Source organism: Bufo gargarizans, chromosome 1 (assembly GCF_014858855.1).
Source record: "Bufo gargarizans isolate SCDJY-AF-19 chromosome 1, ASM1485885v1, whole genome shotgun sequence".
Taxonomy (NCBI): Eukaryota; Metazoa; Chordata; class Amphibia; order Anura; family Bufonidae; genus Bufo; species Bufo gargarizans.
In genome coordinates, this window is record NC_058080.1 from 358,315,465 (window position 1) to 358,327,495 (window position 12,031).

Genomic DNA, 12,031 nt, shown 5'->3' on the forward strand with positions numbered 1-12,031 from the left:
GAGGACAACTGCAGGGTAAGCAGCGCCCCCTGCATGTGGAAAGGGAATTGGGGAACTTTTGATTTGGGTCCAATTTTTCTGGACAGAATTGAATCTGATGGACAAATCAATAGAATTGGAACCAAAACAAGTTTTAAGAAATTTGCTCATCTTTATTTGGCATTATAAAATCACTTTAAGAAAAATAATGTGTATTTTTCAGTTAACAAAGTTGTGTGAGGATTTACTTGTGTGAAGTACCGTCCAGCTGTGCTGTATATGTATGCTGTCTTGTGAGAAGGGGTTAAAACTGTCCTCGTGACAGTTTTTGTCACAAACCTAAACTAGAAATTTTTTAAAATGATCTTTTATTATAATAGTATTTCGAATTGTGAAATGTTTGCCTCCTTATGAGCTTCCTGTAAACTGGCAACTGAGGTTTATAATATCTGACAAGCAAGAATCTAATCAGGTCCCACTGAAATTAAATTTTATGGTGCGTAGCCACAAAACTTCATTTCAACACTACGTTTTAATTTTGTTTTCATAAAATAAATGAGCAATCCCAATTCTAATTAGTGATGATAGGAATGTTTCAAATGGCTTGTGAAAGGGTTAATAGCCGACCAGTAAGAATACTGCATATGTATCTGCTATAGCTCCATATAATGACAAGGCATAAACACATGTACAGCAGTCACTCCATCGCCCACCAGAGCAGTGCCTAGGATGTCTACCCCTCCTTCTCTCTCCCAGAGTCCTTTGCACTGTGCACATGACGTCAGAGCCTCTCTGACATTGTGCAGCACTCTCCTCTCTGTATCTCTCCGGCTGAGCATCTGCTCCTGGTTGCTATATAAACCCTGCAGGATGGGAGCCCCTGAACACTGGAGCTGTGACCTCAGCCTTCTGCTGTCACTCATAGTCATAGTGTCTGCTGTCAGTGCAGGGGACCCTTTTGACTCCCAGCTAGGAGACATCAATTCTTGCAGCCAGCAGTGTCAGCTCACCTTCAAGCTTAAAAGCTCCTCAGAAGTAAGTGAACTGATGCATCATATCTATCTCTCTATCAATCTATCATCTATTTATCCATCTATCTGTTTATCCATCTATCTATCTATATTTATCTCATTTATGTTTAGGCTATAATAGCGCTATATATATATATATATATATAACATAGTAAATATATATATATATATATATATATATATATATACACGCACGCAGTAAAGCAAAATGCATGTATCTGTCCTGTCCATGCTTCTGCATCCTCCCCCCATGTAGTGAGATTTAACCATTTCAGTGCCATTTAGAATTAAGATGGTGGCCACTGAAGGAGCAGGTGGTTACTCCTGGCGTCCTGCCATTGCCACCTCTCTACACTATAGTTTGAGTCTTTGATTTGCCTGTCATTTCTGATTCTCCATCTTCTCATGTTCCCAGTGGGTGTTCATTTGTACATCCCTAGTGTGAATGTCACAGCTGCTATGGAATATCGCTGAGCGTGCACTGTACCTATATAGCGGTAGGATGGATAAATGCAGCACCTATTTATAGGAATGGCTGCACAACAAAATAAAAAACATGATGTTGGAGACGACTCGGATTGTGCAGGGAGTGAATGGTTACATATTGCAGTACTTTAGTAGTCAATAAAATGAGAATGATTATTTCAGAATAAACAATATCCTACAGGAAACAAATGTACTGAATACATACAAGCTCTGCTAGAAATCTGTTTATGTGGCTGCATTGCCTGCAGCCTTTGTGCGTTCATGAAAGCTTGTACCTGGTGTATTGCTGCAGCCATTTCTAGCTGAATTATTTTGCTTTATAAGAGGTTGAGAATCTTACTGATGGTAATTTCTCAGGTTTGCCACAGAATGACATAAGGTGCCCATACACATAAGAGTAAAGTAGGCCAAACCTGCCAGTTTCAGTGCGACCTGCCGACTGGTATGTGTATGCAGATATGCTGACTCTTGTCCCAACAGATGATGTTGGAAGATAGAAGGATTTGGAATGTTGAATTTCAACCAGTGCTGGACAAGGACTGAAATTCAGCCCTGTTGTGTGGTGAATGTGCAATATTTCTGCGCCCCTCCCATATGCCCCAAATGCTAATGGTATATTTTTGATTGACAATATATTCACCACTAATAAACATCCAGGTTTTACATCCACAGACTTTGCTCTAATGTAGATGATCTCTTTCCTTATCTTTTTCATTGAATGCAGACTATAATCACATCTTTCAGCCATGTCTCGTCTCTGCACAGACATTACGTTTCCAACATCCTTCCTCTTCTGGTGCCCCAACAGTGCTATCTTGCTGGCACCCCCAATACTGTGCCTGCTGTGCTCCCCGATGCCCCAAAATACTATGCTACAGACATACTAATGCTATAGAGATCGCCCCCATACTAATAGTGCTCTGAAAAGTTCCACCAATTGTTATTTTCTCCAAGAGTTCCTTCATTACTACAACAATGCTCTGAGAGTGTCTGTGGCCCAAGAGAGTGAGCAGCGGTGCTAGGAACCATTGGTTCCTGTTCCCCGCCGCACTATTCAGCTGTATCTGTGGAGGCAACTAGTTTCGGGGCCTAACACGGCCTACCCACGCACTCTCCCATTTGCCAGAATTGGGCCTAATTCCAACTTCTGATGCTTCTGTTCCCAAGGGAAATGAGTCACAACAAGAGATATTCAGCTGATCTGCAGCTTACTCCCCTTTTCCTGTTGAAGACACATGCACACTCCGCCAAACTGAGCACAGGTGTATTGGGGAATCGGGAAGAAAAGCTGTCGGCCAAATAGACATTCAGCTGAAAGCTACTGAAGGTGTACGGGCACCTTTAAAATAAAGATGAACTCATTTATTGGTAGGTAATATTACAGATAACTTGGAAGAAGAGATTTATTCATATAAACTCCAATACTCAGAGCCCACTTACCGGTCATGTTTTCAGGATTTCCTTAGTGCATCAGGACATACCATAGGTATTAATTGTGTGGGATATTCGCAAATCATGACTGGTAGGTGGGCCCTTAGGAATGGACTTGAGGAACACAGATATAGTAGATCTTAAAATGGTTGGCCACCATATATATTTTTTTTTTTTTGAGAAATCCCCCCTCCTGGGCAGACTTGCAAAGGGAAGCATATTTACCTGCTCCAAGCAAGGTAGCCAAGCCCGGGGAGCGAAGGAGCCCAGACCCAGGGTGAAAATATGCTCCCCATTGTAAGTCTGTCCAGGAAGTGGGTTTGCCAATAAGCCCCTAAAAGGTGATTAGCCCATCTAATTATTTTTATATTATTCCCTATCCATATTTATTTTGATATTATCTTATTTTGGGTGAGAAAAATAAGTTCTAAAGATTTAATAGATATTTATCTAGTCACACTATTATTACTCACAGATAACGTACATATGTTTTAAAGGTTATGCTCATCTTCAAAGCTATTTTTTATTGCTGCAGTGCATTTAAAGAGGTAATAGAAGAACCAAACCAGTTAGGGTATGTTCACTTATGCAGCAGAGGGTCCTGTAGGCTGTTCCAGTAGAGGGCAGCCTGGTTTTTCTGTCTTTTACCATAGAGATGCAGAGCTCAGACTGTCTGCAAAATTTCTTCATTTTAGATGCACTGAAACAGGGGTTGGCCTTTTTTACACAAAAGAACAGACCGTGAGGAAGATTTACTAATCCTAATGGACAGTGTAAACTGAACCAAATGCATCAAAGTGGTTCATGCTGCGTGAGACATTTGGTGCATCTTTAGAGGCTCTTATCTAACTTTACACCAACTGTTTACAGTGCTCACAATTTTGGGGTACTTTTGGCACAGAAATGTATTTGTTATATGCAGGGCCGGTGCTACCATAAGGCAGACCAAGCGGCCGCCTTAGGGCGCACCCTGGGGGAGGGTGGAAAAATGTGGCATGGAGGGGGAGAAATGTGACATGGGGGTCTGATGGCTGGGGGATGATGTCTGACATAGGGTTCTGATCTGAGGTCTGATTAACATTGGGGGTCTGATTGGGGCTGTGAGCTGAGGTTTGATTGACATTGGGGGTCTAAAACCTAGGTGTGTCTTAGAGGGCGAAAAATATGGTCCTTAAACCAGCCATTGTCTGAAGCAGAGAGAAGATACCAGGACTACAGAGAGGAGAAGCAGGGGGGGGGGGGGGGTCGGGGCGCCAAAATGTAGCTTCGCTTGTGTTGGCAAAAATCCTTGCACCAGCCCTGGTTATATGAGATATATTTATCTTATCACAGAAGAACCTATTTACTGAGAAATCCCCATTGAGTTCTCGTAGTTGATCTAAAGATGGCCTTACACCATGCACAGGACTATGCTTTCATGCTGCTTTTCATCAGGATAGCGCATCAATATCAGATCAGTAGGGTCCGCATCCCAGCACCCTACCCCAATCAGCTGTCTGAAGGAGTTAGGGCATTCATGTGAGCGCTGCATCCTCTTCATAGTTTACATGCATGACTTCTACATTGCAGCGGCAGTGCAGGATAATTACAGCTTTCTGTACTATTCATTTCACAAGCTCATGAGCTTAACTCCTCCTAGATGACACCCTACAGTCCTTTTTATCAGGGCCCCTGCTGTTTATTGCATCACACCACCTTATAGCATGATGCAGCTTGGCAGCTCGGGAGGTCTGTATGATGTACACATTATAAAAACCTGCTGGGGCAGATCTGCATCCACTGATCACTTCAGGAGCAGGTGATGCCGCTGCTGTTGTTGGAGTAGGGTTAAAAGAATCTGTGATGCAAAGTGCAAGCTTGTGTGTTGGTTGCTCTGTGCAGGCATTTCCTCTGTGAGGATTTTTCACAACATTGTCAATTGACAAAACCATCACAGTTTTCTAAGTATCAACATTATCTGCTACTGCTCTTTCTGCATCCACTTCCTCCGATGCATCATCACTCATCCATGTGTGGATAGCAAACAACATTGCACGCCTAGTAATCCACTTCTGTGAAAAGTGAATTGGCATCTGGATGGCGGTGCAACCACTGCCATACTACTTAGTGGATTCCAGTGACTTTAATCCCATCGGCAAATGTAGTTGAGGGGTGTCGATGTGTGTATAGGCTGGCTGGAACCAGGTGTAGGCCCCAAGCCAGCCTTGGGTGTTCCCCGGCAGTCTGCGCCAAAGAGCACTACACAAATATCATGTAAATTATCCCCTACGGTGAACGCCGTAAAAAAAAAAAAAAAAAAAAAAAAAAAAGCCAGAATTGATATTAAGAATTTATTCTAAATTGCCACAAAAAAAATTAATAACAAGCGATCATAAAGTGTTATTTACCCCAAAATGATACCAATGAAAAGTACAAGTTGCCCCATAAAATCAAGCTCTCACACAACTCCATAGAAAGAAAAAAGTTATGGGTCTTGGGATTCAACACGCTTCGTCAGTAAGGCTCAAAACAGGCTGGTCACTAAGGAGTTAGGCAACTGATGGCATGTGCTCAGCCTCAATAGAAGATACTTGGCCTGCATTATTTCTCAAAAAAGGTCATCCCTCCCTTGTACTCTCACGTGGCGGAGAACGTTGCTGCTACTTGAAATGGTTGCTCTGTATCAAGTTGCACACCAGCATCAACATTATCAGCTACATGGAGCAGCAGTTACAGCTAGGAACAGTACATGTCTTTCAAGGGCCACTGGGTAGATGTTTTGCGCGCAGTGACAGTGTTGTATGAAGTTATGTATACTTGTTTCCCTTCTGTTTGATTCACCACTATGTGATCACAATCACACCCTAAATTTGGAGGAGGGAACATCATCCTTACCTTGGTTTTAAATGAAATACTTTCTCAGTATTTGCATGTCATGATTAAGATTGATAGTCAATCGAAACGTGTTGACTGTCCTTGCTATATGTCTATGGAGCAATTTTAAGTAATGAAATAAAGAAGTTATGGTTTTACTCTCGAGTGCTGGATATTGGTTACAGAAGTACCGTGGATGCTACTAATATCTCCATGGCTGTGCAGGTCTAGTTCCCACACCAGGCACTATTACACTTCCTCCATGTCCTCCATCTTCCCATCCCGAACAGAAACAGGGTCTCCTATCATATGTGTAAGGTGAAGCGTTGCCATGCCGTCTTACAACTGATGAACCTGAGAAAAAGAAGCCACACAGCAGGTCATTTGCTATTGTGCATCAAGCAACACATTTTCCGCTGGACATCTCACCTAATGCCTTATTCACACATCAGTTTTCAGTCAGTGATTTCCATCAGTGATTTTGAGACAAAACTGGATGTGTCTCTAAACACAGAACAGGTGCAGATCTTTCCCTCATACCTTATGTCTATGGAGGCTCCAATCCTGGTTTTGGCTCACAATCACTGATGGAAAACACTGACTAAAACACTGACGTTTGAATAAGACAGCTTAATCAGCAGGAATAGTGTGGTTGTGCTGCATTTTGGGGGATATAACACATGCTCTCTGTATGGCACACACCAAAAAAATGGTGGTGCAACATTTGAATACCATGTATTGTTTGACCATGTCCAAAAGAATGTGTACACATGTCACCTTATGTGGATAAAGAATGCTCTCTTGGACTTGCAGCGACAGAATGACCTGCCTTTGTGCTGCTAAATCTTCGACGTTCCAAATGGTCAATGATTACATCATGCACAATACCAACACATCAGGGAGTGTGTGTTATTTTGAGATGTGGCATTGGTGAATTATCAGAGATGCATCTCATGTATTCAGACCACTAGATTTGTGGGTAGGAACTACAGCAGCATCAACAGTGTCATCCCCTTGATATTTATATTGCAGCAAACGCTTACATTGATGGAACAAGTGATGGTGGAAGAACAGCTTCCACATCTTGCTTGCCGCAGTGTGACTGTTGGGGAATCGTACATGCAGAAGAAATTGGAAGAGGATAAGGGTCTAGGACTTGAGGAGGATGAGGAGTCGGTGGTGGAGAGGGACTTAACAGGCACAGCTAGGGAACAAGGCTGGCACACCTTGTGGCACACTTGATGATGATCATTATTAGTGATAAGCAAACTGAAATCAAATGACCGCCGTTCCCCGTCATTGCACCCACTACATACAATGGAATGCGATTCATGACAAAGTAATTTGTAACTAATCAAATTTCTTTGTGAAATTCGGCGAAGTGGCCGAATCAAGTTTTTGCTAACTTCGCTCATCTATAATCATGATAGTGATGACAATGCTGGCCATGAATAAACATCATAACGCAGGGCAGATAACCAAACAACTAGGTCCTCAGGCACACTGGCAAGCATGGCAAGCTACATGTTTAGTTGCTTTCTTGCTGACAAGCTTATTGTTAACATCAAATAAAGGGGTGCCTATTGTATAGCCATGCTTTTAGACCTTTGTTTTAAAAAGAAAGGTGACCTCCTACCCGATTCTGAAAAGGAGGCAACATTGGCCTGTTACCGTGATACGATCAGTACCTGGCTTCCCCCAGCCTTCACTGAGAAGATGACTGCTGGGCTCATGTATGACTAGAAGGCCCCTCACCATTCCCTGCTGAGTCATCTTTCCACTGCAGCAGCAGCAGCACCAGCAACAGCTAATACAGTCTGTTGAGCATGCTGAAAGTTTTTTCAACTGCTAAGCCAACCTGACTCACATCAGGAAATGGATACAAAATGCCTAAATTACCAGATATACTTGGACTGTCTTTTCTGGCAAATACCCTGATCCATGACCTCATGGACTTCTGGGTCAGTCAATTGGACCAGTGGCAGGAACTGCCCAATTGCCATCGATATACTGTCAGACAGGGTAGTCAGTGCCACAGGTCGCATTGTTAGACTGAAGCAGATAAAATTGCCCTCCACAAGTATGTAAAACCTTACATTTGTGAAAATGAATCAGGCATGGATCTGTGAGGATTTTCGCAAACCTCCTCCTGATGCCACTGAATAGATCTGCAATTGCTGACAGTGGCAACTCGCTGTTTACCACTGGCCATTAAGCTCCTTACTGTACTGCTGTTAATAATGCTACTTCTACTCCTACACAGCTACACATCTCCTGCCTTATTCATCATGTTCCATATGGCCAAATTGATAGAATCGGAACCGAAACAAATTTCAGGAAATGTGCTTGTCTCTAGTTAAAATGTAATACCTACAAATCCCAGTGTTGTCTAAATGAAAGTAATGCTTGTAGCACTTTGATCAAAACATAGTATAGAGTCAACAGGGTCTAGGTTGGTGGTCATTTCACCGTTAGCTTTTTCAGGGGGTACTGAGTTGGTGGAAGCTTTTGGACAAAACAATCCAATCAAAATGTATTGTCTGAGACAGCTTATAGTCCAGTATAGTCCAGTATATGGCTATTCATACTAAATGGAGGAAAATATACTGTTTAGTATTTACTTGTGAGGTGGCAAATGTGTGTTGTCTAGCTCAAAAGTGTTTTTGTGAATTTAAGGCTACTTGCACACTATCGTTAAAATCTTCCGGCCGGAGTTCATCGTATCTCATTATAGTCAATTGGCTCCCGCGGTGCTGTCAGTATCCGGCTATGCCGGATACATTGAACTCTGTCAGGCTATCGAAATAGTCTGCCAGTGAATGCTAGTGAACAACTAACCTAACCTAATTTTTACCTATTACAACCTTTTCTCTGTAGCACAGTGAATATTGTCATGTATGCAGCTGGGAGATAATTTATAAAAGTTAGGTCGACTGCTTTAATTATTTTAATTCCTTTTATTTATTTTTTATCTAACAACGTCTGGGAACCTTATTTCTCAACATGAAGATGAAAAACAGACTTCCTGCTGTGTGGTCAAGTAGAGTAATAACTGTTAGCAGCAGGGGAAGCTGTTTGAATACTCTTCTCTCAGCTTTAAACCTAAAGAAATAAAATTGTAATAGATAACAAAATAAGATAATTCGTTTAAGGCATGCTACTTTACATTTATGGTTTAATTGCAGTGGATGTAGTGGTTGTTCAGGCTTTACAACAGCAGGTGTCCAGCTTCCTAAAGGCCCATTTATGCTGTGCCGAGTAGCAGACAATTATTTCTTCCCAACAATTGCCTGCTCATCAGATGAGGTGAGAGTTGCATATACATGCAGAGATCACCTCCACTGTATGAGGACGAGCGATGGCTACTACGATCACTCATCCACATACCTATTCATTGTTTTTGGGGAGCAGAGTGCTCTTCTCACAGTACGATACGCTACTCAGAATTGATTATTGTTGGTGCGGACACCTAAATCATTTCACCCAATTAACAAACATTTTGCTTGTTCGTGGAGTGATCATGGGCAGATTATCAGGAATTAAAGTTTGTAGGAATGTGCATTCCTGATAATCTGCCCAACAACTGGGCAGTGTAAATGCACCTCTTCTTAAACTCTAGTTTCCTAATATCATTGCTTTTGGCCAGTTTAGCCTTTATAATTAATAATCAACAGCCTGAGACTGTTCGATAGGGCTATGCACATTCAATAGCTGTTGGCCAAACGACAGCTGTCTGTACCAACTCCCTCCCGACTGTACCGTATACACATGTTCAGTGTATGTTTTCGATGGGGAGAGAAAGATGCGGCCAGACACTTCTGGAGGCTTATCTCCTGGGAGAATAAAAGGATAGGGGAAACATTTTCTCACTCCTTTTTCCTAAAATTCACAACCTTCTCCATCTCTTGGTTGAACTTGATGGACTTAGGGTACTTTCACACTAGCGTTTTTCTTTTCCTGTGTTGAGTTCCGTCACAGGAGCTCAATAACGGAAAAAAAACTGATCAGTTTTATCCTAATGCATTCTAAATGGAGAGCATTCCGTTCAGTATGCATCAGTATGCATCAGTTCAGTCCCTCTTTTTTTTTTTTCGGCCAAAAATCCTGAAATGCTTGCTGGAATGCTCGGTCCAGCATTCATTTCCATTGAAATGTATTCGTGCCGGATCCGGCATTAGGTGTTCTGGCAAAACAGACCTTTAAAAATGGCAAAAAAAAAATACCGGATCCGTTTTTCCAGATGACATCGGAGAGATGGAGCCGGTATTTCAATGCATTTGTCAGACGGATCAACATCTGGAACCGCCTGACAAATGCCATCCATTTGCGTCATGCCTGCCGGAATCTTCTGCCGCAAGCGTGAAAGTACCCCTTACTATCTGTGTTTTTTAAGCCATACTAATTGTGTAACTATGTAATGTTTATTTCACCTGATTCTTCTCTCCCCCTACATCATTTGTTGGAGGATAGTCATGAGCTCCCCATACATGTTAGACTGTCAGCCTGTCACGTCCTGCCCTGTGAGAAGCGTGAGAAGATCTGACAGACTTGCTACACGTGAGTCTATCTGATAGATTGTTTGTTTTCTCTTTGTTGTGGTTTTGGGCAGGATCCCACCACCCCACAGGTTCTGCTCATTAGCTATTTAGTGGTGCTATTTATACCTGCCTCTCACTATAGCCCCTGCAGTTTATATTTGCTGGTGGAGTTTTCAGCTGGTGTTTAGTGGATCTCCTACTCCCCGTCCATCTTAAGCTAAGTCCTACTCCTTCCCTTTTGTTGTGTGTTCTGGCTAGGCCTCAGGAAGATGCTGGTTCCTGCACCTAGCGCTAGGAACCGATCGTCTTATCTCCAGCTCCCTAGCTGAGGGTTTGTTACAGTTTCAGCTAGGCTTAGGTTTTAGCGCATGAGCACTTCCACCTTAAGGATTTGCTCATGTTGTCAGCAGTCAGGGAAAGGCTCAGGGATTGTCAGGTGGTGACCTATCCCTGTTCCCTAGCTTTGGGGCCTAGCCTGGTGTTTTGTTGCTTTTGTTGTATTTGGTTTACTTCCCTTCCCTCACCTACCGTGGCATTATAAACCGCCCATACCGTCATTTTTTTTTTCCTTGCTCTGTGCAAAATGGAAGTTGTATTGGTGGATCGTATGCAGGGATTATCTTGGGAGGTAGCTGACTTCCATAATTCTGTTGTACTGTGTCAGAGATTCCTGGCGTCTGGCTCCGCTGGTGGAAACCAGGCCAGTCTTGAACCTAAGGTTGCTCTCCCAGATAGGTTTTCTGGGGGAAGTGAAAACTTTGTTCGGTTCGGGGAATCTTGTAGATTGTATTTTCGTCTACGTCGGATCTCATCTGGAGACAAAAATCAAAGAGTGGGGATTATCATTTCTCTGCTAAAAGGTAATGCTCAGTCTTGGGCCTTTTCTCTGCCAATCGGTTCTCATTCGCTCCGATCAGTGGATGAATTTTTCAAAGCTCTGGGCCTGATTTATGATGATCAAGACCGGGTCTCTCTGGCTGAATCTAAGCTGCGTAGCTTGAGTCAGGGAGAACGTTCTGCTGAGTCATATTGTGCAGAATTTAGAAGATGGGTGACTGACTCGGAGTGGAATGACCCAGCTCTCCATAGTCAGTTCTTTCAGGGGCTGTCTGAGAGACTAAAAGACGCCCTTTCATTTCATGAAAACCCTGATTCTTTGTAGGCAGCCATGTCCCTTGCTGTACGGATTGATAGATGCCTGAGGGAGAGGTGCAAGGTTCTCCTCAACCATGTGGGGAAACTAAAGAAGGACATTTCATTAATGTGTGTCCTTTTAGTAAGCCTCAAAGCGGAAAAGAAAAAAAAAGGGGTTCTTTCAAATAAAAAGTGTTCCATTACCCTTGGTAGCGTGAATGGGTCAGAAAAGGTATAGTTGTATTCTACCTGCAGTACCCGATTTCTCCTGCCTGCCATGGTGGCGCTAGACTCTGAAAATATTGAGTTAGAAGTATTTGTGGACAGTGGTGCAGGGGTTAACCTTGTTGATGAAGGGGGATGAACGGAAGACTGCCTTCAATACCCCTGAGAGCCACTTTGAGAGCCTGGTCATGCCCTTTGGTGAGGAGGTTTGTTGTTATTTACCTCGATGACATACTAATTTACTCACCCAATATAGAGACTCATCAGGATCATCCTTTGGGAGAATAAATTGTATGCTAAGTTCGAGAAATGTGTGTTTGCTGTCCAGGAGCTGCAGTTTCTGGGTTACTTACT

General features: G+C 42.7%; 1 protein-coding gene across 2 annotated transcripts in view; it reads left to right on the forward strand.

Moving 5' to 3' along the window:
• Window positions 1-777: 777 nt before the first annotated feature.
• The window catches only part of LOC122919830 (transmembrane protein 59-like), a 98,697-nt gene continuing 87,443 nt past the window's right edge, over window positions 778-12,031 (forward strand). For both annotated transcript variants that reach the window (XM_044269024.1, XM_044269028.1), the window contains exon 1: window positions 778-1,014. In XM_044269024.1, coding sequence (XP_044124959.1) covers window positions 850-1,014 — 165 coding nt within the window. In that variant the 5' untranslated portion in view covers window positions 778-849. The remainder of the gene's footprint in view (window positions 1,015-12,031) is intronic.